At 41.4% G+C, this 27,988-nt stretch overlaps 1 protein-coding gene across 1 annotated transcript in view; it reads right to left on the reverse strand.

Moving 5' to 3' along the window:
* Window positions 1-1,437: 1,437 nt before the first annotated feature.
* LOC122792782 (testis-specific serine/threonine-protein kinase 4-like) overlaps window positions 1,438-27,988 on the reverse strand; it is a 69,432-nt gene continuing 42,881 nt past the window's right edge. Inside the window, exons 3-4 of the mRNA XM_044060352.1 lie at window positions 4,801-5,116; window positions 1,438-1,698 (exon numbers count right to left, since the gene is read on the reverse strand). Coding sequence (XP_043916287.1) covers window positions 1,438-1,698; window positions 4,801-5,116 — 577 coding nt within the window. The remainder of the gene's footprint in view (window positions 1,699-4,800; window positions 5,117-27,988) is intronic.

Below are 27,988 nucleotides of genomic sequence, written 5' to 3' on the forward strand. Positions count from 1 at the left end.
GTTGTGGTGCCCGACAATTGGTGGCGTTTGCTGTTCCTAGTTCTGTGTTTCTACCAACACTGGAATTCACCCTTGTTCTTGGCTGAAGTGATCAGTGTGCTGTTCATTCCCACCTACACGGAGTGATGCTGTATACTTTCTTTAGCCTTCTCTGTGAGTTGTCCTATCAGGGACTGTAGCATAACTATGTTTTATTAAGTGCACTTCTTAATATTTGGGCTGGTGATTTTTTTTTGCAATGAAGTTAAATAAAATAATTCCATTTCACACAGGGAGCAGTCATCCTTAAATAAGCAATTACCTAGTATAAGGAAATGTGACCTTGTACATGAACTCATGTATCTAGCATATGTTTTAAAAGTGTCTATTTCATAGCGAAAACATGTATTTTTAACAGTGCCTATTTCGTTAGCGCAAAACATGTATTATATGCCACAGAAGATATTAAATAAATATAATTGTGTTTTCTTAACAATACTTTTATATACTTGGTGTTTGAACTGTTTCTTGAAGTAGATTTCAATGATATGCCCTGAACGCTGATCACTTCAACCAAGAACAAAGGTGAATTCCAGTGTTGGTAGAAACACAGAACTAGGAACATCTGCAACAACTGGAAAGGCCACAGAAATGCCTCACTAAAAGAATCACAGGCCTAAAGCAGATGCCGTATGCTGGCCATCTAAAAAAACTCCAGCTATACTCTGTCGCTTATCGTCTACTCAGAGGCAATCTCTGCTTAACATACAAGGCCATGTCAAACCCAGAGCTGTTGGACATGCTACACTTAAATAAATGCCAATCCCTCAGAGCCACACGCTCCAGGGATCTAAACCTTGTCATCACAATGAACAAAACATGCTGGAAGGATAGGTTCCTGACCCAGAGACTCCCCAGGCTCTGGAACAGACTGCCCATACATGTCAAGCAGAGCACCTCTTTGGCCGTCTTCAAAAGGAACCTTGACGATTGGATGGGAGATAGGGAATTCACCTTGGGGATCATGTCAGTCGCCCTGTTAGACAGGAGTCCGGGGAAGTAAATATTGTGAGAAGAAATAGCCGGGGAATTGTTATAGCTAGGCTTGTATAGGCCCTAGGGTCGATAACCTAGTGCCAACCTATGAACAGCAACTGTAATATTGATCAATGGACCTTTGGTATATAGTTTACTTATTTTTGTGTATTGTCTTAGTTTCTCCTGCAATCTTTAATAATTTTTAAATTGTTTTAGTTAAAAAAAGAGGTTGCACAATATGTTAAAATGTTGTTTCTCAAGATAATATACTGCTATTTTGTTTTTTCATTATTTTCTGTTTCTTAGCATAACATAACTACAGGACTATTTAAACTGTTATCAGCCAAAAATTAAAAAAAATAAAGCTTATTCAGAATATCTCCACAAGACTTCTTTGGTCTGACTACCTATACCGTAAGGTTATCTGATATATTTAGGGAAACCATTTATGGGCCTAAGAGGAGGCCGTGGTTTTTTGTAAAAGCAGGCTTCAGGCAGCTTGACAAAGTGCCTTAGTGGAGGACGCTGTTTTGGCTGCATGGGAACAGGTAGAGATTCCTTCTTTGGTGTGCTGTCAACAGTCTGTCTGTCTTGATTCAGTTTTCGTATCCATGGTTGTTCCAGTACCACCTCTGATGTGATGCGTTTTGAGGCATCTGTCAGTAGCTTCCCAATGAGTACCTGGAAGGAAGGAAAAAATTACAAAATGTTATTCTTCACTTGAAGTTTTTATCTCACTTTACTTTTAAATATATAATTTTGAAATAATGTGGAGAGAGAGAGAGAGAGAGAGAGAGAGAGAGAGAGAGAGAGAGAGAGAAAGTCAGAGAGAGCCAGAGAGAGAGAGAGAGAGAGAGAGAGAGAGAGAGAGAGAGAGATACTGACCCTTCAGCGATTCTGAAAGAATTCTGAGTACTGCTCAAGTTGATGGATGAAATAACGTGAAAGAGAGAAGTTAAACAAACGTCTATCTTTTGGAGGGAGAGGGGACATTGCAGAGAGGAAAGGGACAAAAAGCAGATTCATGTGAAAAAAACATGTTGGCTTTGTATGGCCATTTTTGGGTAGAAAGATTATTGCTGTGTAAAACATCAGGATAAACTTAGTTTCTGAACTCTGCCCTCTGAAAGGGGTTTAGGGGACTGAAAGGGTAAGGCAGGGAGAAGAGATTCTGACAATATGTGTTAAGCACTGTGGATACAGAGAGCTGTCTGTTAAAACTGCTTGTTTTAGATTAGGGTTGTTGAGAATTTCTGCATTTTATAACTAGTATCTGATGTACAAGAACTTAAGTTATTAAACTGCAGCTTGAATGTTATGTGACATAAATATTAATTTGTATAAGTACAAAAATTGTGTTTAATAGGATGTTTGTAAACACCAATTTTGGATTACAGTAGAACTGGCCAAAGGTAAATGTCTACTGTTCTGCTGCTTTTTGAGAAATAAGATTTAGTATACCGAAAAGATATTTGAAAAATATATGTTTACTTGGTGAAGTTTTGCCTTGTGATATAGACGTTAAAATGTTTTAGCTGGGGTAATGAGGGTCTAACTCTAAACTGAAACATCTTGGGGAAAAGAGCAATTTCCATAGCATCGCAGACTTGGCCATTGGGTCTCAGATATGACAAATTTGGCTCTGTTGTTCTCATCTGTTATTTGTAATGTAAATAGCAGGAAGTTCATGTTTCTGCTGGGTTTGGATTCTATATATTATTTAACTTTTAGGATAATTTTACTGAAAATCTTTTCATTCCTCTTAATTGATTCTCTGCAATTGCTTTTCTGTAATATTTCATCTAGGCATATTAGTTGTTGTGTCTTTCGGCTTTTCCAGGTTAGGGGTCGCCACAGCGGAACTCCGGTCCGCTAATGATTGGCACTAGAGTTTTACATGCTGGCTTGCCGGGCCTAATGCACAACCTTCAACGAAGGAATGCCCATTCATGCATGTCGTCACACAGAAGACGCTCTAACTGAGAATCGAACAGGCAACGTCTAACTGTGATGTGACAACGCTACCGCAGCACCACCACCGCAGTCATCTAGGCATATTAGTATATATGAAAATTAATGTATACTCTACTTTGCTGATATACCATTAAGAAGTACAGGTTGTCTCTGTTTTTTTTTTTTTTTTTGATCTTCACAGAGCAGAGGGGTTTGAGGGTTGGCATAATGGTTAATATGTTTACCTCACAGACATAAGGTGCAGGGTTTGATTCTCACATTTGAGGGAAATTGCCTAGGCTTAAAAATGGCCCACAAGGGCACCTAGCCTAATACTAACCTATGAACCTAAATATTTGTCCTGTTCAGAATATGGGTCATCTGTTTGACTTTGAAGAGTTTTGGGGTAGTAAAGATGTGAATTCTGGACAATAATGGAGATTTGTTTTATGTTTCATTGCATGTACAATTTCTTATATCAAGCAGAGTACATTAGAAAATCAGTTTGCTATTGTCTTCATCAGGAGTCACATTGAATCATTTAGGATTCAATTATTAAGGGGAAAAAAAAAATCACAGCACCCTGTGTGACTGCGGCTGTGTCAGCTTGTTCTAGAGATATGCATATTTTGTATTATTTTGCACAGTAAATCTTGAAAATATCAGTTTCTGCACTTCCAATTGAAACAATGAGTGAAAAAGTCACACACACAAAAAAAAACAATCAGTAAAAACCAAAAGATAAATCTAGCAAGGGTAGACTTTCCACTATGTGATTCTTAAACTGCTTGTATTAGAGGCAGCATGGGATATTTGCAAATTACCTTTTAAGGACACCACGTGTTTCAGATATATGGCATTTCTGATTGTCCATGACTTTTCTTTTTTAGTCTATTCATGGGCAAATTCAGGCGAATAAAGCCAAACCCCACTAGTTGTGGACATGCATGTTTCAGCCTTCTTTTTGCATCATCAGCACAGCATATGTGGAATGTTTGGCTAACGTTTAGAAACACATGGTCCCTGCAAAATATCCTAACCAACAAACTAAAACAAAGGGTGAAAAGGTCACACAGAAAAAATAATCAGTAAAAAAAACAAAATAAAAATCTAGCAAGGCTAGAATTTCCACTGTGTGATTCCTTAAACCTTAAACATATAGCTGAAACATCTGATGTCCTTAAAGGGTCATTTGCATATATCCCATGTTGCCTCTAATACAAGAGGCCATAAGAAGCACCCTGGAGGTTAGGAGAAGATGATGCAAGGTGGGGATGACTTGATCTCATCTCCCTCCCCTCCTCAAAGATGATTGAAAGCAATGTTAGCTTTGAATCCATGTCAGCAGCCTAACCCTAGTCTAGGAAGGACATTCTATTTGATTTACAGGGGACTGAGGGAAGAAGAGGCATGAACCACCTTCTGATAGTCATTAAGTTCAGCGGGACCAAAAAGAGAATTATAAAAAAATACAGATAAATGCAAGTGCCTGTGATTACTGAGACAGCTGATGAATCAGGCACCATAGAACTGATGTATATGTGATAGCAGGATTTTGTCCTGCAATTCTCTACTGCAGATGGCATTCTGCAATTAAATGGTGTGCCTGTCATAAATCCAGATTTAATTTAATTCCTTACTGCATTTTTGCCACATCACATATCACATATAAAACAGTTGCTGCTTTACCTCCAGATAGTTGTTAAACAGCCTAGTCCTTTGTTTTTGAAAACAGTAATATTACAAGTTGCAGTGTCATAATTTCTGTGTTTTTTAAAGAAGAACATTAAAGAGAAAGAGGAAGAAGGGTCAGACTAAATAATAGCCCACCTTGCAGTCTTGTGGGATGCGTTTCTGTGCTGGGAAGTGGACCCCTTTCTGCAGTTTTCTGACAAACACTCCCATGTTATCATCTTCAAATGGAAATTGGTCAGTAACTAAGATATAGAGGATGGTCCCTAAACTCCACATGTCAAAGAGAAAGGGATTGTAGCTTTCTCGAAGAAGAACTTCAGGAGGCATATATGAGCGTGTTCCACAGAATGTTCTACTAAGATTCTGGTTTTCTACAGGCCTGGCAAACCCAAAATCTGCTATTTTAATATTTCCATCGCTGTCAATTAGTAGGTTATCCAACTTCAGATCTCTGTGAAATCAAAAATACAAAAGAAAACTTGACATGAATGACATTCTCATTGACTAAAAAGTGCAGTTATGATTTTCCATGAAAAAATGTCTTCCACAACATTCAGAAGTCATGCAATCTATAGTGTCTCAACTATGAGATGCTGCCTCAGTGCTTGAATACTCAGATATTGAAATTCCAATTTTGGAATGTAGTTAAACTTTTCCAGGCAATCAAATAAAGTTTACAGTTAAACAGTGGAAGACACCAATGACAGTTATAAAAAATGAACAAGTGTGTGTGCATGTGTGCGCGTGTGTGTAATGCATGCACATTTTTACAGTATGTTATAGTTCCTGTTGAAAGACAGTTGCAGTAGTATTAAATTCTATAAAGCATCATAGCTTGTTGTGGTAATTAGATAGGGTGTAGCATGTGTTTTTATGAAAAGGTCATAATCATTTAAATACTTAGTCTAGCAGAGTTAATTGTATCACTTTGTGTCATATAACATAGTGGGGCTGTACACCGCACACCATATGGCTGCTTCAGTCAGTTTTATTTTGCTTACTTTATTCACAGTTGCTGATTGAGTATATAGGTTCATAGGTAAGTACTAGGTTAGCTGCTGTTGCTGGCCATTTTAAGCCTAGCCAGTTTCCCCATTTTGTGCTTGAAATAACCAATCCAATTTGGTTATAGACTGCTCTTACCCATCTCCTGGTTGATAATTATATATTGCCCTAATACGTATAACTGGGATCATACCATGGATCATTTGAGGAGACCAGTGCATAGGATAAAGCCTTTAGGAGATGCCTTTATCTTTGGGGGCAGTCCTGGGGAAATGTAATGTTTCCCATCCATAGACCTGAGTTGCTCTTGAAAATGGACAGGGATGATGGGGAGTCTGTTCCATAGCAGTAGTATCCTCTGTGAAATATATGTATCCCTCCAAATGATTCTGTTGATTTTGCAGAAGAGGTTTAGATACTTAGGCTAAGTATTTATTGTGCCATTCAACTTGCTGATGTGCAGTAAATCCACCAGTAATGGGCTGCAGGATGCCTTGTATGCCAAACTCAGGTCACCTCTTAGCAGTCTGTAGGATACCGAATATAGTGACAGGACTTTGAGTTGGTCCATGTAGGACATGTTGTTTGGGCCTTGTATCCTTTTAGTAAGGTATCTCTGTGGGTTTTCCAGTTGTTGCATATGTCTGGACAGATGCATGCCAAAGGAGCATTACATTCAGTGACTGGCCTAATAAGAGCTGAATAAAGGGGAACAGTGACATCCCCAGATCTAGACACAGTCCCTTTGTTTGTAAGTTGTGCAAAATAGGAGGACTTTATTACAACAGTAGACACATGTTGGCCAAATGTTAGGTTACTCTCCACATAATTTCCCAAATCCCAAACAACTGGTTCAGCTCTTAGGGGCATATTGTCAATGCGGTAGTTCCCTGTGGTAGATGACTTCCCAAAGGATACAGTAATGCATTTTTGGTATTTAGTTTCAGACCATGATTATGAAACCGGTTATTTATTTGAGACAAACCTTTCTGCTGGATGACTTCCCAAAGGATAAAATAATGTATTTTTGGCATTTAGTTTCAGACCGTGATTTTGAAACGTTATTTATTTGAGACAAACAACCCAACCACTGGGGATGCACAAGCCAGTGCATTTCTTTGTGACGGATAAATGGGGAGGGTTGCGTCAGGAAGGACATCCGGCGTAAAACTTTGCCAAATAATTCATGCGGACACCAGTAAATATTTATATATCGGATTGGTCGAGGCCTGGGTTAACAACGACCACCACCAGTACTGTAAGCCAACAAGGTGCTGGTGGAAATTGGTCTACTAGAGCAAGATGCAGAGGACAGGAAGAAATGGAAACAGATGATCCACTGTGGTGACCCCTAATGGAAACAGCCGAAAGAAGATGATGATTTATTTGAGACAAACATTCCTGCTGGATGACTAAGTCATTTGGGGATTCAATGACTGCTCCAAGAATACAGTCATCTGCAAACTTAGTCAGCCAGAGCCCTTTGGTATTGGATTTTACTTCAGAAAAGTAGATGCCAAACAGGAAAAGTCCCATCTCAGAACCCTAGGGGAATCTACTGGTAACTGGTGTCTTTCTGGAGGCAACTTCCTCTGTTTTGATTATCAGCATCATATCTGTGAGTCAGTTGGCATTCCAGCAGGTGACATAGGGGATTATTCACAGTTTTTTTTAGCTTTTCTCTGCTTTTTCCATATTTTATATGGGCCGATCAGATGACTCTCTTTGGTCATAACGCAGGCCTGAAGATGGAATGGAGTACAAGTTGTACTACAGTTGCATATCAAGCTCTATAAATTAAGAGCAAAGATGAAAACTAATGTACTTAATGTATATACAGTAACATGGGTTTACATTTGTATAGCTTTACAAAGAGAAATTGAAGATGTTATGGTTGGGCATTAAGATGGTTGGTGTTAGGGTTATTTATTACAGCAGGGGCATTTCATTACTGCAAGGGGTGTTCCTTTAAGTAGGGGTATGTCCTTTGACTGTTTATGCTGAATTAAGCTATATGTAAAGGTGCATCCTTCAAATCTGCTGCCTTTGTTAAGGTATAATAAGGGGCTGTATCTTTGCAGTATTGCCAGTGCTAATGAAGCATTCCATGGGAGCTACCTTTGTTAATTAGCCATGAGACTAAGGCACGTATACTGCTAAGTGGCTCTCTGTAAAAGTCAGCTTGGCCAACTGTGTTAATGAACAAGGCCAAAAGTTTGTTTTCCTGTATTACTCCGTTGGTTGATATAAATAATATGCCCCTGCAATTCTGGAGGACTGCAATTGTAGAAATATTAAATTGTGTTCCAACTGTCAGTTCACACTAGGATGTCCATTAACCAGGTTCAGCACTTTGCTTTTTTCTTCCCTGGACTTCACCTGCCACCTTTCTTCCCGCTGGAATACTCGTTTCATAGACTGTGATCCTCTATTGCTCTGCAGCTGTCTTTGTGTTATTATTATTGAAGAGACTGATCCTGTTCTCTGTTCTTTAAACTATGTGTGAGATGGACACGGAAGCATATTGAACCCAGGGAATTTCCTTATTCTAGACAATGATTCTTTATAAATATAACTATGTGTCCTGTCATCCATCCATGCTGCAATCTAGCTCCAGAGTCGTGGGTCCGTTGTCAGCCTCTCCATACTGAAGTTTGTCCTAAAGACTGTGGTCATCTAGAAATACTACTACCCTTCTCTGCAGAAGTGTGTCCATGATCATTCTTGCCACTACTGGTAATCTAACAGATGTATAGTATGCTGGGTTTTCTCATACTTTTGTCTTCATAAAAGGTACCATGCTTACTGACTTTTAGTCACTCTCGGACTTCCTGTGTTGAAACCCCTTTTGTTATGGGATTTGCTAGTGAGCTAGGCAGATTCTTGAGGATTCAGAGATGTGCCACATCTGACCCTTGACTTTTGTCCTCCCTAAAGGTACCCAGTTCTTGCTACACATCTTCCGGACCTATCCTGGTGTCTGTCTAGTGCTGTCTGCGTTGTACCCTCCCTCCAATCATGGTATTGTCAGCATGCCTTCTTTGTAAATACTGAAAGGAAATATGTATTCAGTACTTGCTTTTTTCAAGTATTCTTTTTTTCTTTTTTCTTGGCTTTTCCTTCTACCTCCTTTTCATCTTGTGCCTTTTTGCCATTATCTCCTTTGTAGTACTTTTGTCTGTCTCCCTCCAGCTCCTGCCTTATAAGCCCTGTCTTTTGTTGTACTCACTAGCCACATCATCATGTAGCCATGCTGGTCTACTCCTTTCATTTGTGTCTCTCAAACGTTTGTCTGTAGCCCTGATGACTGCATTATTCTCCTAGTCCCATAGCTTGCTTATTCCCTTAATATGTCACAGTTTCTCACTCATCTTTGACCTTATCCCAATTTATCTTTATCTATGCTTCTAAAATCACACACCATACACTGTCTTTGTGCTCTTACCCTTTTGCCAGTTTTAGCAATGATCTGTAGCATGATGAAACCATCACCTGGACATCTTTGACCTTTTCCACCAGATCAAGAAAGTTTTTTCCTTTCTGGCTCATTCTGTACCATAGGTTCATAGGTTCATACTAGGCTATCTGCCCTAGGGCATTTATAAGCCTAGCCAGAGTATGTTTGGCTTTCGCCACCCATTTTAAATTAATTTTGCTATGCCCTTTTTTCGAGGTTAGTATACTGTGTCTCTGTCTAACAGTGACACAGAAGTGATACCCGGGGTAAACCTACGATCTCCCATCCACTCATCAAGATTCCTCTTGAAGAGAGTCAATGAGGGACTCTGCCTAACCTGGACTGGGATTTTATTCCAGAGTGAAGGGAGCCTCTGGGTTATGAATCTGTCCCTCCAGCATGTCCTGTTTATTTCAGTGCTGAGGTTCAAGTCTCTCGAGTGTGTAGCTCGATGGGATTTGGATTTTCTGAGGTGCAGCATGTCCATTAATTCCGGGTTGGACATGGCTTTATACGTCATGCACAGATCGCCTCTGAACAGGTGGTATGCCACTGAGTAGAGCTGGAGTTTCTTTAACCGGGCAGCATATGGCATCTGTTTAAGCCCTTTGATCCTCTTGGTGAGGTACTTTTGGGGTCTTTCCAGTTGCTGCAGGTGTCTGGTAAGGTACATCCCAAAAGGGGCATTGTACTCAATTATGGGCCTGATGAGGGATGAGTAAAGAGGCACGATGACCTCCCCTGATCTAGATGTGAATCCCTTCATGATTAGGTGGGCTATATAAAATGTTTTTCTAACCACTTTGGCCATGTGGTTGTCAAATGAGAGATTGCTATCGACTTGGGTCCCCAGGTCCCTAATTACTTCTTCTGTACTTAATGGATTACCACCTATGTGGTAATTTGTGGGCACTTTGTTTTTGCCAAAGGGGATGACTATACACTTTTTGGCATTTAGCTTGAGGCCATGGCTCTGGCACCAGTTGTCTGTTTCTATGAGGCCCTTTTGGAGGATGCTTGTGTCAGCTGGAGAGTCGATTATGGCACCCAGTTTGCAGTCATCTGCGTACTTGGTCAGCCACAGTCCTTCCGTGTTGGCCTGTACCTCCGAGAAATATATACCAAACAAGAGAGGTCCCAGGACTGAGCCTTGTGGGATGCCACTTGTAACTGGTTTGGAGTCTGACATGGCTCCAGCAATTCTAACCATGTGGGTTCTGTCCTTGAGCCAGTTTGCAACCCATCTAGTTACATAGGGGTTTATATTTAAGCTGGTGAGCTTATAATGCCCGAGTGGGGTATTGTATCGAAGGCTTTTGCGAGGTCCAGGTAGGCTGTGTGGACCAACTTCCCCTCGTCAATGGCCTTGGTGACTATTTCAAAGAAATCAACCAGGTTTAAAAGGCAGGATCTGCCCTTAACAAAGCCGAACTGGGTAGGATCCAGTGTCTGTAGGTCCCCAATATCTTTATTTATGAGGTCCATGATGATCCTTTCCATAGCTTTGCAGACCAAGCTAGTCAGGCTTATGGGGCGATAGTTTTCAGGATCCGTTGAGGCACCACCTTTGTGGAGAGGGACCACTGTTACTGGACGCCACTCTTTGGGTACATATCCTGTAGTAAGGCTGAGATTGAACAGTAGTTTTATGTTTGGGTTTAGCTCTTCTTGGAGTTCATGTAGGACACAGCCCGGGACACCGTCTGGTCCCATTGATGCTGTGTTTTTTTGCTTTGGAGAGGGCAGCTCTTACCTGAGCATCTGAGATGTCAGGGGGGCAGCACTCTTCTGGGATAGATATTTGCCCTTTTGGTGGGGGGGACGACGACATTTGCACTCAACCTGTCAGCTAGGATGTTGGCAATGTCTGTGGGTTTGGTGTATTTTTTGTCATTTTGGACTAATTCTGAGCATACCTGGGAATTCCCACCCAGGTTCCTAACATAACTAAAGAAAGCCTTGTGATTATCCTTAGTGTCCTGTGCAATTTTTCTCTCGAAGCAGGCCTTAGACGATTTTATGAGTGCCCATAGTTTTTTGCTAATACTGATCAGAGATGCCTTCCCTTTTTGGGATTTTGCTCTATCACATAGTAGCTTGCTCCTTCTATTGTATAGTTTGTTTATGGCTGGGGTCCACCAGACAGGACGTCTGCCTTTGGAGGATTGGGTCTTGGTTTTATTTGGGATTGCATGATCCATGCATTCCTGAAGGTGTCCATAGAATGCGTTTATAAAGGATTCTGCGGTCTGGGCCGTATGTTCCACAGGCCCGGGGGCTTTGAAGGATTACACCTCGGTTTTGAGGAGTGTGAAATTTGCTTTAGAGAAGTTTTTCACTGTGGTTTTCGGGGCAGGGGGTGGAGTCGGGATGTGAATATCCAGTGAGATTAGTTTATGGTCTGATCTTACCAGTGAGGGATACACTTCTGGTCTGGAGCATAGAGTCCCCATGTTGGTGATGATCAGGTCCAGTATGTTTTCCCCTCTTGTGGGAGTGGTAACAAGTTGTTCCATAGCATTTGAGTTTATAAATTCTAGGAACCTTTGGGCTAGGGTGTTGGAGCTAGAGTAATTCTCCCAGTCTATGTTTGGGTAGTTGAAGTCGCCCAATATAATGGTGTTTGGAGAGACCTTCATATTTTCCAGTGTTCTCAGGAAGGCCAAGTGGGGTTCCTGGGTTTGGGAGGGTGGTCTGTAGCAGGCTATAAACTGGAAGGCAGTTTTACCCACTGTTAGTTGCACATGGATAGTCTCTGATACTTCGTGCTCTGCCACCAACCTGGAGGTGTGGGTATCTTTCACGAATATTGATACTCCTCCTCCTTTTGTGGTTCGGTCCAAGTTTTGGGGCCGAAAAGCATGGTATGAGGTATAACCTGGTAGTGCTGGGGTGCTCTCGGGAGCCTTGAACCAGGTTTTTGTTACTGCACAGATATCGATATTCTCCATGCTAAGGAGAGTTTTGAGTGCGTGCATCTTGTGGTTTAGACTTCTGGCGTTGAGTAGCATTACTCTTAGTTTCTTATCCCTTGTGATACCTATGGACGTGGGTTTGTCTTTTGAGCCTTGCTGAAAAAAGGCACTATGGGGGTAGCAAGAGCCTTTGCCAATATCCGAAAGCCCAGGGGTGACAGGTGCAGTTGGCTGAATGCATCGATTTTGCCTAAAGTAAGTATGACAGCTGTACTCTTCACCTTAACCAATCAAATCTCTTCCAGTAATGAAAAGGGTTATTAACTAGTACCATCGCTATAGATGAGAAATGCGCTTTTCAAAACATTGAGCACTGCTCTCTGTCACAGACGATAAATACGTTTGGCTTCCCTACTGAATAGCACATTCACATAGAGAACATTTAGAGTTCAAGGGAATAAATCTTTGTCACTGACATAGGCATGTTGATGTGGGCTGTTACCCTATCTCGACTGCAGTCTGTTTGCTGATGATATTGTCCCCACAGCATACAGACCAAGTATTACACTAAACAATCAAGTACAGGTATCTTCTATCTACTAATGGGACTGGGCCCCCTATAGCAGATTAACTATTAACTGTCAGAAATCTGAAGTTAAGATTGTTTGGTACATCCCTGAGGTTAGCCCAACTAAACTGTTAAATGATAACTGACTGTACTGTTAAGTGATTACCATGTGCTGCATGCCAAAGAATCTTGAAATTCTACTAAACTGAAGTCTTTTCCTCAGTACACATGACGGTACAAAGAGAATGTGCTTGATGTGCTAACGCTATCATACAATAACTCACAACTTCAGACACCCAAGACATGGTGTTCAAGCAAGCAATAATGCCCAACAGGGTGTGTGTTATTGTGGAAATAATGACCACCTAGGTGGTGTTCTGATACCCGACACTGTATGTGTTATTTCCACAATAACAGACAACACAGAGAACCTAGTGATCTTAGTGGTCCGTTTTTTTCCTCAACACTCATAGTGGTGAGGTTGGAACAAGACAGATTCCTGTGCTTGTTCATTTTTTTTTTTTTTATTTCCACAATAACACACACCCTGGAGAGTATTATTGCACTTAGAGCATGGCTGTCTGTAAAATTGTTGTGTTTTAGTTACTTATTTTTTTTACTATTTTTTTATATATTTTTGTTGTAAAATAGTTCATCTGCCTAATGTTTCAGGCTTGCTGTAGTAGAATCTGTACTAGATGATCGAACTTTCAAAAGTTCGACCGTCATATGGTCGACACCATATGATCGTACTTTTAAAAGTTCAAACATCTAATAAAAAAATAAAGTACACAAATAACTTACCTGAACGTTTTAAGCAGGGGCCAAGCCCCCCTACACCCCCACACCCCCTACTCTTTAAATATATGAACTTCGAGATCCCACTACAGTGCAGAAAAGGGAAATCTTCCCATTCCTCACTGTACAGAGATCTCTGTAAAACATTTGCACTTTCAAAAATTCAATCATATGATGTCGACCATACGACAGTCGAACTTTTGAAAGTTCACTCATTAATATAAACCCCCTATAGTATATGTTAATGGAGTTGGAGGAAGCATTTTACATCCAAAATATAATACTTAAAAAAATATCCAGGAATTTACCTTATTTTCTAATCCCTTACTGCTAAAATGTTTGGTTTGCTGCCATTCATTGGAAACTGAAGTTAATAAATAATGGTTTGCATTTTAGTTTGACTATTATTTTTTTCAGAAAATTTGTGCTAACACAAATCCTCTTATTTAAGCAAGTTTGTAATTTTTATAAGAGCAATAATTAAAATTTGTTCCTATTTTTGAGCCTTTGTTCTCTCTTTATTTTAGGCTTTATCGAGATTCCTTCAGCTGAAAGGTCCAGGGGCATGCAAACCACTTTATTACTGCTGCTGCCAGTGTTCGATCTCCCTCCCTCCCCCTCACACGTAAACCTCTGTTTTAGAAAATGCATGTTAACACAAACCTTATATTCAAGTAAAATATGTTCTTGTTTTGAGCCTTTGTCCCTGTTTATTTTAGGTTTATTCTGATATCTTCAGCTAACAGTCAACAGAGCATACCACTCAACTGTTCAGATTTTTCAGAATGTCCAGATGTTTGACTCATAAGTTTGGTCCCATCCTCATAAGATGTGTAGTTTTCTGGAAAATCACTGGGGATTGATGCCATTAAATAATGACAGATATTTGAGTTTCAGACTTCATATCCTTCAGAACATACATGATAATGGAAACCCTATCATTCTAGCAATTTTCTAGGTTTATGAGAGCAATATTTAAAATCTGTCCCTATTTTTAGTCCTTTGTCCCCAATTATTTGTGGCTCTGTCCAGATTTCTTGTGCTGAAAGGTTGAGAATTATCGTCAAGGCTTATGTAAATACCTTAACTGATGCTGCTGCCAGGGATCACTCAATCACTCTCACTCTTCACTCAGTCTCTCTCTATCTCTGTCTCTGTCTCTCTCTCTCTGTCACACACACACACACACACACACACACACACACACACACACACACACACACACACACACACACACACACATGCACACACTTACTTTTTTTTTTTGTTTCATTTATTTTTTTTACACTCGCTAAACAGCAAAAGTGCTGTAGGTCGTCCATTCTCTAATAGCTGTTAATAAAGGTTCTACTTTCTTGTCTATTATATGTCAGTACTCTGTATTCCCAACATAGTACTTCCCTCTTTCAAACAGCTGAAAACAAAACCCTATGGTATATACAGCTTTAATGTGCTGGGGAAATTCATTGTGTTACAAAGAGAACAGTATTCGGTGGTATGTAGTGGAAAGGAGTGGATTATTTTTCCTTAAGTTGCTCTGCATTCTAACCACTCATTTGCTAAATGAATTTAATTGCCCACCATTCAATAATAAATTTAAAATCAAAGGTATGCTTTACATTAGAAAGCAAGCTAGAATCCAACTTCACAGACCAACATACATACTCACTGGTACACAAAAAGCATTTTGTAAAATTGCTCCCACCCCAGCAGAATAGTTTACTCTTCAGACTTCAGAACTATAACAAACTGTCAACCCCTTCCAGGAACAGAGGAGGCAATGCTTAATAAATTTCAAGTGCAGTGATTTTAGCAGCCCTGGACATGCGGCATATCATAATGTATCATATCATATGTATGGTTTCTGTTCTACTGTAATATAATAACCCATTAAAGATCTAAATAAGAAACAATTTTGGGTAATCTCCAAGTGTAGTATCTTGCACTTAGTTCAGCGCAGCTTTGGGCGTGCTGTCATTGATTGGCACGCCAAGTGGGTGGGGATATCGAGGAAGACTGACAGACATGCTAATTCACATGTCACGTCATGTAAATTGCTAAATATTCATGCACACAACGAACTCCATCCTCATAGAAATTATTACTTTTTCTCCTTTTTCAGGGGGGCAAAACCCCCTGCACCCTCGTGTGGGGGTACTGCGCCCCCCACACCCCCCACTTCTGTACAGATGTGGATGCCTTAAATCCAGCTGACCAGTTCAACACTGAAGAAGTGTGGTGCAACAGTGCTGCTACACTTTTCGGGAAACATTTTCAGCCGTTAAAATGTAATGGTATTTTATCTAAATAAACAGAGTCTTGTTGCAGTTTTTTATTGCAAATAGTTGATGAATTTCTTAATTCATAATGTTGTTCTGTAAGTCTGTAATAATAACTGTCTCTTAATAATTTTATAAGCATAGCTTCTTGTGTTCCTACAGGTCTTTGTGTCTTTCGGCTTTTCTCGGTTAGGGGTTGCCACAGCTGAACTCCGGTCCGCTAATGAATGGTAGTTGATTTTTACGTGCCGTGTTACCATCCCTGATGCACAACCTTCAACGAAGGTACACCCATTCACGTATGTCTCCACGCAGAAGACGCTCTAGCTGAGAATTGAACCGGACAGCATCTTACTGTGAGGCGACAACAGGTACTCAATATTAATGACATCCCCTACCATCCGCAAATGAATATTCATGCGGCTGCTGCCTAGTCTGGCCTGGAGGCGTGCTTGGGGTGGGATTTGCTACTGTGCATCCTGCTAGGTACTACACTGGTAGATTACCCAAATTTGCAATGTGCATATTGTAAACGCAGTCCAGTCTGTTTTCCACACTGGGAAGAAAGGTATAATGACAACAGTGTGTATGAACTCTCCATGAATTGTTAGACTCTGTATTATATCCTAATATTCTAATGCTTTGCCTCTGATAGGCCTGGTATTATCTTTTTTATTTTCCTTCTATGTGTTTTTTAAATAACATAAGTGTATTTGTTTGACACTGTTATTTTCATCTATCAGTATTGCTTTTGTATATCTCTTTTTTTTATTCAACTTTTAAACATGGTTGTACTCGTCTTTGCTTGCTGGCCTGGGTTATGGTTGAAAACTTAGCTAGTTACAAAGCAAAATAAATAGGTTCATAGGTGGTTACTGGGCTATTGACTCAAAGATCTTTGTAAGCCTAGCCACGTGTACCCAATATAATACTAGAGAAACCCAATATAAAGGATCTTGCCTAAACTCGAGATCTTAGTTAGCAATGACTGCTCATATCTAGGAGGGTCATAGGTGAAAGCCCTAGCAAGAATTTACAGTTTCCCATCCAGTCATCCACACAATGCTTAAAAAGGGTCATAGAGAGGCTTTGATGGATGTGAACTGGTAGCCTATTCTAGAGGAGTGGCAACCTCTAAGAGACATATCTGTCACTCCAGCAGGTCCTATTTATGTTGCAGGTCAAGTTAAGGTCCCTGGAGTGGGTGACCTTTATCCCATTTGACTTGTGGATGTGCAGCATTTCCATTAGATTTGGATTCAAGATTGGTCTGTAGGCCAGGCAAAAGTATCTTCTAAGTAGTCTGTACCCTACTGAGTTCAGTGACAGTGACTTCAGTCTGTCAATGTATGACATGTGCTGTAGACCCTGAATTTTCATGGTTAGAAATCTCTGACGTCTCTCAGGTTGCTGTAGATGCCTGGTAAGGTGCATACCAAATGGAGCATTGTACTCAATTATTGGCCTGATGAGGGTAGATTACAGGGGTGTTATAACCTCTTTCACTCTTGAGGCAATGCCTTTGCTAATGAGGTGTGCAACATAGAATGCCTTCCTTACCACAGTAGACACACGGTGGTCAAAGTTTAGGCTACAGTCAACTTGTTCCCAAGTCTCCCACTACTGAGTTACTACTTAGGGTATTATTATTTATATGATAGTCTGCAGGGATATAATTTTTACTGAAGGGGATGATAATGCATTTTTTTGCATTGAGTTTGAGTCCATGGCTTTGGCACTGATCATTGATTTGTGTAAGTCCCTCATGAAGTATATTGACATAATTTGGGGATTTAGTGATTGCACGTAATTTGCAGTCAGCAAACTTAGTCTTGGCTACATCAAGGTAGGCTGTATGCAGTGATTTGCTTTTGTCTGTTGCTCTGGTGACATTTTTGAAGTCCACCAGGTTTAACAGGCATGACCTGCCTTTGACAAAACCAAACTGTGTTGGATCAAAGGTTTGGAGTTCACCTATATCTTTATTTATAAGGTCTGTGATGATTTGTTCCATGGTCTTACAGATAAGACTGGTTAAGCTTCTGGGTCTGTAGTTCCCAGGATCTGTTGCTGTTCCCTCTTTATGAAGGGGGATGATAGTTGCTGTCTTCCATTCATCAGGGACTAAACCAGTACTCAGGCTGTGGTTTAAGAGAGTACCTAATAGAGTTGCTAACTCATATTTTACACCATTTAAAATGCAACCTGGGGTGCCATCAGTCCCATAGGGGCTGTGTTTTTGGCCTTGGAGAGAGCATTAATGACTTGCTCTTTGGAGATGCAAGGTGGGGTAGATGTAATGGAATGCTTTGTGGAATATTTGGAGGGGACAGGAGAGTGAAATTTTCACCAAAGCTGTCAGCTAATAGGTTAGCTATTTTCACAGGATCAGTGTGTGTGATACCATCCACAGCTAGTTCAGCACAAGTCTGGGTCTTACCTTTTAGGTTACGGATACAGCTGAAGAATACCTTATGGTTATCCTTAGCTATGGTTGTTAAATTGTTTTCAAAGTTGCCCTTAGAGGATTTAACAAGTTTTCCTATTTGTTTGTTCAAGCATAGGAAGGTGTTCTTCCAGTGCTGGGATCGCTTTTTTATTCTTAGACAGCAATTTCTTCCTCTTGTTGTATAACTTATTAATGCTAGATGACGACCAAAGAGGCTTGTTTTTTCTTGAGGATCTTGTTTTGATCCCATCAGGTACAGCTGTGCCAATACATTTGTATAAGTGTTTGTACAGGGCATTTGTGTATACCTTAGTATAGCTATCAATGCCATCTGTGGGAACAGGAGCTTGGAAATTATTTATGCCAATTTTTAGCCTGATTTCACCTAAGAGGGGGTTCAGGTTTTATAGCTACTTCAAAAGTGACTGATTTCTGATCAGATTTAACCAGTGAGGGTCCTATACGTGTGGTGGTGCAACAGTCACCCACGTTTGTGAGGACCAGGTCAAGAATATTTGAGCCCCTTGTGGGGCTGCATACTGTTTGTTCCAGGGCATTAGTGTTAACAAAGTTCAGGAATCTTTGTGCAAGCATGTTTCTACTTGTATAAGTTTTCCAGTCAATGGAGGGATAGCTAAAATCGCCCATGACTACAGTGTTTAGTTGTAATTTGATTGACTCAAGTAGGTCCAAATAAACAGCTTGGGTATCTTGGTTCACTGAAGGGGGCCTATAGCTAACGGTGACTTGAAGGGGGGGGGGGGTCTTACCCACAGTTAGTTAAACTTGGAGTAACTCCATGGAGCTTTCCTCTCTAACCAGTCTAGAGGTGTATTTATCTTTGATGAAGACAGACACTCCTCTCTCTTTGGTTCTCACACATTCATTTTGCACTCTAAAAGTCTGGAAGGCATTGTAGTCATGCAAGGCTGGGGTGCTCTTAGTGGCCCTGAACCAAGTTTCTGTGATTACACAGATGTCAACATCCTTCAGGGAGAGGAGTGCTTCCAGAGATTGCAGCTTCTGATTTAAACTCCTAGTGTTTAGCAACATAAACTTTAATTTATTTGTGAGTGATATTTTCATGTTGTAAATTTTGTTCTTGAAACCTTGTCTAAAAAAGGCACTATGGGGAATGCATGTGCCTTAACCAGTAACCAAAGGCCTAGAGGTGACAGGTAAAGACCATCTCTGGCAAAGCAATGTGGTCTATCAACCATGTCATCCCAGGCTGACAGGAATTGGATCCCCTTAGAATGACATGCGAAACTAAGACAATTGTCAATTATTTTTGTTTATATTATAGTATCATCCTAGGTGAGGGTAGAATGCTGCTTAAGGCTAGGGACATACCTGCCAGGGACACACATTCATAGAACTCAGTCATTTCTCTTTTCATATAGTCCAGTGAGGTATGTCTCAAGTGATTCACACCAAAATGAACTATGATGGAGTCATAACGGTACTTCTTGAGAGACTTGAGTGCATATGTGATCTGACGGATCCTGACACCTGATAGACAGCTGATCGTAACCTTCTCCTTGTCCAGCCCGGTGAGTGGGACATCTTTGTGTCTCACAATGAAGTCACCTATGACTAAAAAAGATTGGTTTAGATGGGCTTTGCCTTAGGGGCTTATTTGGTGAGACACTGGTGCTTGTGTTTTATGTATATTGAGTGCTGTAAGTGTTGTATTAGGTGTAGCATGTTTGTGGTTGGAACGTCTCTGGTGTTTAGGTAGGTTTCTGGTGAATACCTCCATGTAGGATGGTTTATGTGTTGAGTGCATGGCTTGCTTAAGTGGTGTAGTATGTGAGCTGACAACCTGTTAAGTGTTACTGTCCTATGTGTGAGAGAACAAGGATTCCAGATTCTTAGTATAGATGCATCACTCCCAAATTGTTCTTGGGTGATTTAGGAGTAGAGGGCTGTCAGTGTAAATGAGGCAGTAGGTACACTGCCTCAGGAAACCCGTGTCAATCAGGCTGGTAGGAGAAATAGAAGGAAACTGACCACCTATAATTCTAGGTTAAATCCTGTTTTCACAGTGGGGACAGAAGATGGAGGGGTGTGGGCTATACTAGTGGGGGTTCTCTTAATGGTATGAGACTATTGTAGATTTCGTGGTTTTGTGACTGTTTAAGGGACAAAGGTGCAGCTACGGTGCTCTCTGAGCAGTTAAGCACAACTGAAGGGCTTCTCAGACAAATAATGGGCAGCTACTAAGGAAAAATTTATCTACTGAAGTTTTTGCATCTATAATCGCCGATAGTTACCCCCCCACACACACACACTGTGCGGTAGTGTGTGATGGTGCATGGAGGTGTGCTACATGTAAACAGATGAATACAACAGAGCAGTGGCTGGTCGCCTTACTCTATGGAGCTGTGTTAAAACAAGCACAAACCCATGCAAACATGGGGCTTTTGTAGCAGCAGTGAGCAAACTGAATTAAGCAATTTAATCAATAAAAAAGCTCAAAATCAAGCCCTGTGCCAGCAACCTTCAATCAGATGAGTCCTAACTGCACTCACCTGCCACAAGGGTGCTGGGGACCTCTCCAACAAAAGATAGTCTGGTTTAATGCTCAATTTAACAAACAGAACCAGATTCAGCAGGTCTGAATCTAGTCTATGCTACAGCAGACAAAAAGTGCAACAAAGCAGCAAGGACAGATTTAAAAAATCAGCAATGTAGCAAAAATACAGTTTAAAAGTGCAAAATACAGTATAAAATTCTACTTATGGTTAGCAGAATGCAACAGATTCCTTGGATTACACAGATGAATGCAGCAGAGCAGTGGCTGGTCCCCTAACTCTGTAGAGCTTTGTTATAACCAACAAACTCCTCAAGGCTCACTACTTCAATCAACTCAAACTCCCTGTATTCTTTGCGGAGCTTTGTGTTTCCTGGTCTACTCCTGAAATAGTTTACTTCAGATGTTGGCAACTATGTTTATTCTTTTCCACTCCTTTTTCTCCATCAGTCTCTGATCCTCTTCCATGAAGTGATTGGGAGTAGAAACTATTTGAGAAGACTACAATAAATTGAAGAAATAACCTGATTTCCTATACAGTATATAGAACTGGATTATGGTTATGCAAGATATATAGGTGGTAATGAAGACTATTGTCTTTGTCATATTTTGAGCTTCATTGCTGCATTTAGGGAACAGAGGAGTTGTGCACAGAATACATATTTGGTCCAGAGATGAAGAGGGACACAAAATGAGGTTTGCAGATGAAGATATTTGATCGGATGCCAATTTTCATTCATTCCTCCACATATGGGTTTGGATCCAATCCTCAGATCCGACTCAGCTGCGTTTTTACAGCTCATGGATGCTACAAGCGCTTTAACTCCTCCCTTACCCACAATGCAGTAGTCCCCTTCTTTCTCCAGATCTCTATTGCTGCCATTGTGTACAGATGTGATTGCTTTACTTCTCAAGTGTTTGTTAAAGGGATAAGTTACTTTTTCTACATATACCTCTTTCAAAACTTCTTTTGTCACTAAGCTTCTCTTTATCCTCTCTTTTACCTATGTGTTTAATGTAAATCTTTATAGATATTCATTTTGCTATCTTTTTTTACCATTTTGGTACCCCTTGTTGTTGGTAATCTGCCTCATACTGTTTATGGTAATCTTTATAATACCATTGTTTGTATTCTTTTTCCTTCGTTATACTGTATTAACCCCCCCCCCCAAAAAAAAATCCTTATTTCTGCTTTAACTTCCTTTTTGTCTGTAGAGTGGGTTTTTCCATGGTGTCTAGTTGTTTAAAATGGCAAATAAACCATCAGGTTTCAAAAAGTGTGACAAATGCGGGCATAAAATTCCATTGTCAGTTACCCATGATTTATGTGTTTACTGCTTGCGTTCTGACCATTTGCAGTCTTCCTGATCCATTTGTTAGATATTTAATCCTAGAGCACTGGTAGACAGAAAAAACAAACTTATTCTTAAGGGCCTTCTTCCTTCAGCCTTTGGAGAATCACTTACTGAAGCTCAAACCTCAAGGATAGAGAAAAAAGAAGTCAGAAAAAGACATTTTGAACAACCCAGAAACTCTCAGTCCTCCTCAGATATGACCTCAGAACCACTTAAGAAAACCCAAAAAACTTTGGATCCTAAAGGCAATTCTTCGGATCTGATGTCTTTGGATTTGGCTCATCCCGAATCTAAACAACTACCTAGGACTAGATATATGTCTTCCTTGGATCCTGTACCCTCTTGGCTCCCATCTCTATTCCTGGAAAGATACCTTCATTCAAGATCTTCTTCCACAGCTTCTTCTCATTCTTCCAGATGTTTTACAGAAGCAGATGTGGACAGAATGATGAGAGTTTCTCTCGACACAAATTCAGATGGGAGTTCTACCGGCTCTTACCCCCATGCATTTGGAGACCTTTACTAGTACAACCCCACCAGTCTTGGCTCCTTTTCTGATCCATCCATCAGCTTTGGAACACTTGGATCCAAGACTCCCAGTGCTGTCTGTTTCAGATCTGAAGATGGTTTTATCTTCGGTTCTGATATGTTCTCTGAGTGCTCTGGCTCCAAGTGTGTCAGAACTGGATGATTCTTGGACCCAAAGATTCAATGGAGGATCCAAGGTGTTAAGTCAACTCCGAAGTCAGAGCTGTCTCTGCCCCTTGGAGCCTCAGCATTCAGTAGCTCAGTTCTGACTTCTGCCTTGGGTGGTGTGTCTTCAAGTCAGAGGAAGCCACCAATCCAGAAGCATGTCTTCTCAGTTCCTATAACTTCTTTCTCCCCAGGACACTCTGACTTTGATATGATAGAGTGCTTTCTTCTAGAGGACAGTTGACTCTTCCCACTCTTGGATCATCCATCTGGATCCCAGATGCTTTTGTGTCTTCAGCCTCAACATTCTACTCCACAGGGACAGCCAGCCCAAGGTCTCCAGGATACCCAGCAGGATCAAACTATTTCTTCTGATACTTCTCTGGAACATCCCACCAAAGAAATCCCTAGGAAGAGGAAGTGCAAGAGGAGGCACTTGGACTTCCCTTAGAAGATGTTCACAGAAAATACTGATTTCAATGAAAGGGAAGGATTCCCAAGATCATCACCTGATGATGTCACATTTGTAAACATTTTAGAGATCCTTAAACAAAGGGGTGGTGTTTACTGATAACTGTTCCCAAGAAGAATTGGTAATCCTGGAGGTATTTGTAGTTGCCCATATTCTTGTTGGGTGACTCTGCCCACTGATGAGCTCATTGACTTGACCTCTCAGCAGACATACAGGGAACCTGCTTCAGTTGAGCCGATCCCCAAGAGACCACGATAGGATCCTGACACCGTCAAAGAGAAGAGAGTTCTGGAGCAAAGGAGTACCAGTGGATGCTATGATCAAAATGGTGGCCACAAAGAAAGAACTTGTGTAACAGAGTTCCTCTGCTCATTCCACTAACAGGGAGTCTAGGGCATTGGACAGATTTAGGAAGCATGTTTATGTATCAGTGACCTTCACACTCAGGTCTCTGAATTATGTGGCACACTTCACCAGATTACAGAGAGATTTGATCAAAGAACTTTCAAAATCTCTCTCTGGGACCAGTACTTCTGAGGCAGAGACTTCAGTTTCCTCACAGTTGGTGACCTTACAGTCTATTTCTAATTCATCTATGACACTCACATCACATCAGCTGAAAACTTTGATAGACTTTAGTTATGAAGAGCTCCTCCCCTTACACATAATCCTCTCTTCTCCAGAAATACCTCAGATATAACCTCAGATCCTAACGATGTGGACATCCTACAAAAGGGCCTCACAGAGACAGGTGCCCGATGTCAAAGCCATGGCCTCAAGCTCAATGCCAAAAAGTGCATTGTCATCACCTTTGGTAAAAACTCTGTACCCATGAGCTACCCATAGGTGGTAGCCTACTTAACACTGAAAGTGTGATAAGAAACCTTGGGACACAGGTGGACAGTAGTCTCTCCTTTGATAATCACATCGCCACAGTAGTCAGAAAATCCTTCTACATGGCACACCTCATCACAAAAGGTTTCTCATCCAGGAAAAAAAAGGTCATTGTTCCCTTCTACTCGTCACTCATTAGACCCATTATAGAGTACAATGCCCCTTTTGGCATGTACCTCACAAGACATCTACAACAACTGGAAAGGCTGCAGACATCCTTCACAAAGAGGATTACCAGCCTCAAACAGATGCCGTATGTAGACTGTCTCAAAAAACTCCAGCTTTACTCCGTCGCATATCGCCTACTCAGAGGTGATCTCTGCCTAACATACAAAGCTATGTCAAACCCAGAGCTATTGAACATGCTCCACGTAAAGAAACCCCAATCCCTCCGAGTTACACACTCTAGGGACCTAAACCTTGTCACTACAATAAAAAGAACATGCTGAAGGGATTGATTCCTGTCCCAGAGACTTCCCATAGTCTGGAACAAACTGCTCATCTATAACAAACAAAGCTCCTCATTAACACTCTTCAAGAAAAATCTTGATGATTGGATGGAAAATATGAAATTCACCCTGGGGATCACCTCTGTGGCTCTGCTTGACAGGGGCACAGGAAAATAATTTTCTTGGGTGGCAAAATCCAGGGTATCTTTTTGGCTAGGCTTATATAGGCCCTAGGGCCAATAGCCTAGTACCTACCTATGAACCTATGTCATTTGCAGCTTTAGCATTTGGACAGGATCACCTATAGCTTGAGTGGTATTTGGCAGCAGATGTCTTTTCTCTTATTTACTGTAGTGGTTTCCTGTTCTGTTTCTTAGTTCACCCCCCCCCCCCCATTTTTCTGTTAAAAAAATCATTATTTGTTAGATAACATTCTTTTTGTCTCAATGGGCCTTGTGACCTTGTTTTCTGTTCTGCTACCTGAGAGTTTAGGTACTAATTCATACCACTGTTTGTATTCCTTTCTGTTGTGTACCATTCTGGCTTTCTTACTATTTGGTTGTTGTTGTGCTTGTTTAAAAATGTTGGAAAAAACAGTTGGCTTCAGAAAGTGCTTATCTTGTGGGCACAAAACTCCTAACTTAGAGGCTCACTCCAAGTGTGTTTATTGCCTTGGAGCAAGGCAACTCAACACCCACTGTGAAATTTGTGCTGGATTTAATCATAGAAACTGTTAGAGTGCAGAAACAAACTGGTTCTAAAAGGATTGCTTCCCTTTACTTCCTCTTCTTCATCTTCTGGAGGTCCCCCTTCCAAGGAGTCTTCAGAGTCATCTAAAGGGGTGTTCATCTAGGAAGGCTAAGGATTCAAGAAAGCATTCCCCAGATCACACTCCTCCTTCTACTTCAGGCTAAGCTCTGCCCAAGAAAATTGCAAGTTCTTCAGGTCTGTCTGCTTCCTCAGATCCAACCCCACCAAAACCAAATTCCTTGAATCCAACTGTTCCTTTGTATTCAACTCAGTACAAGTCAAAATCTCAATATCATAGGTCACCTGGGTTTTCTCTGGAGCCTATTTCCATGAGACTTCAGTCACCATTCTTGCAGGAGACACCTTGAAGGATGTCCAGACCACCCTCAACCTCTTTGTTCCTTAGATCATCTAGCAGCCTAACAGAAGCAGACAAGGACAAGTTGATAAGAAAGTTTCTCAGAACTCAGATTCAGTTGGGAGCAATTCTGTCTCCATCTCCCATTGGATCTGTGAGGCTACCACCAATCCAGTTCCAACTTTTGACACCTACTCCAACCCACTGTCTGGTTTCAGAGTCTCCAAACCCAAGAATCCTGAGTTTGTCTGTGTTGGATCATAATGCTTGGCCCTTGTTGAATCCAGCACCTTCTCTGATCTAGATGGCTCTGACCTTGTGGGAGCCAGAAGGATCTCAGAACTATAGTGTTGGTGCCAGGTTTGGGAGTTTGAGTTAGAATCCAACAGCTTGGCTCTGACTTCTATTTTGAAGCAGGATCTTGGGGGTGCTTTGAGCCTTCCTGGGCAGGTGACTGCCAGGTTGGTTTTTGGTTCCCCCATGACCTCTCCATTTCAGGTAGTGGAGAGAGCATTTCCACTTCTGTGGATAAGACATCCTTGCCCCACCAGGGTTCACCCCCTCTACAACTGTCTACTTTGGACCCTAAGTCTTTTCATCCTATCTCATCGGGAGAGCCAGCCCAGTCAAGCATAGAGACAGTCCTCATTCGGGTTTCTGTTCGCACTTCTGAGTCCTTCCTGAAGTTCCCACCTGTGAGCCCCCCTCAGAAGCTTACATGCAAAAGGAGGCTCTTGGACTCCCCACAGGAGTCTTTGATGGAAGACCGTGAGTTTGATGAAGGGGAGGGTCCCCCAGATCACCCCTTGAGGATGTCTCTTTTGGTTAAATCCTGGAATGTTTGAGACTGGAAGATGGTTGATCTTCCAACCCCCCCCCTCCCTGGAGGAGTCAGTGTTTCTTGAGGCTTTCAGTGCTATCTGAGCTACATCTTGGGTAGTCCCCCTGGTGGGTGAGATGGTTGACCTCATCTCCCACTAGGACTGGAAGGCTCCAGATTTCATAGATCTTATATATCCTATCCCCAAGAGACCAGATAAGTACCTCATTGTTCCAAAGGATAGGGCCCACTGGAGCAAGTGCCCCACAGTGGATGCTATGGTGGTAACAGTGGCCACCAAAAAATAACTTTATGAACTGTCCATTCTCCAAACAGAGAGTCCAAGGTGTTGGACAGGTTTGGGAAGCAGATTTACGCAACAATGACCTTTACCCTCAAGTCACTGAACTGCTTGGAACATGTTACAAGATTTCAGAGGGAATTGATCAAGGAGTTTTCCAATACCCTTTCAGGGTCCATGCTTTTGGAGGACAGGAATATGGTTTATTTGCAGCTGGCCACCCTCCAGTCCCTATAGAATGCCTCCATGAGGTTGATTTAGAATGCCTAAGAAGGAGCTTCAAGAGGCACATGTTCAGGGATTGCTGTAAGAAGGCATGCCTCTGTGTGCCTTGTGACTTTGCTTAGCCCTTCAAGACTTGTTTGGCACTATGGTAAAGTAACTCTCCAGGAGTGAGCAGGATGGGAAAACATTATCTGCTATGGGAAAACATTTTTCTACCCTTCAGAGGGCTTTTTTGTGAAACCAGATTGGGTGGATCCACAAGACTCAAGGCTCGTCCCAGGACTGCTATGGAGAGAGATCTTCTCAATGTAGTGGGGGGGGGCTCTAATGAGAGACATCATCCTCATGGCAGAGGAGGCCAACAGCATCAGGGCTTCAAAAGTCCTTTCTCCGAGAAGCCCTTTCAGCTCCCCTGAAAGGTTGTCCAACTGCTGCACTCTGGAGGGAGTTGGTGGGTGCTTCTCACTGCACCCAGTAACCTGCCCAGTCATCACGAAAGAGACATGGGTACACAGAATAATATCCAGAGGTTATTAAATACCATTTCCCTTCAACCTCCCCAATGGACTAAAAGAATCCCTGATGTTCCATTCAGTCAGAGGAATGCAGCAACCATAGAAATAGAAAAACTGCTGGCAAAAACAGTCATGCAAGCTGTCCCCACAGCAAGGATCTGGAACTTATTCAAGATTCTTTTTAGTGCCAAAGAAGACTGGGGAGACTAAGATCTCAACAATCTGAATCAGTTTGTCAAATACTCAAAGTTTCAGATAATCACAGTTCAGTCCATTCCGATGCTATTGCAAAAAGATAATTGGATGTGCTCTGTAGATCTCCAGGATGCATACTATCATATCAAAATACACAGGCACTCTAGGAGATACCTTCACTTCTGGCTGGGAGCCAGTCATTACCAGTTCAGGGTCCTGCCCTTTGGTCTCATCTCAGCCCCCAGGGTGTTTATCAAGTGCATGGTAGTGGTCACAGCTCACTTGAGAC

This window comes from Protopterus annectens, chromosome 2.part0 (genome assembly GCF_019279795.1).
Source record: "Protopterus annectens isolate FY-2018-M chromosome 2.part0, PAN1.0, whole genome shotgun sequence".
Lineage (NCBI taxonomy): Eukaryota > Metazoa > Chordata > Ceratodontiformes > Protopteridae > Protopterus > Protopterus annectens.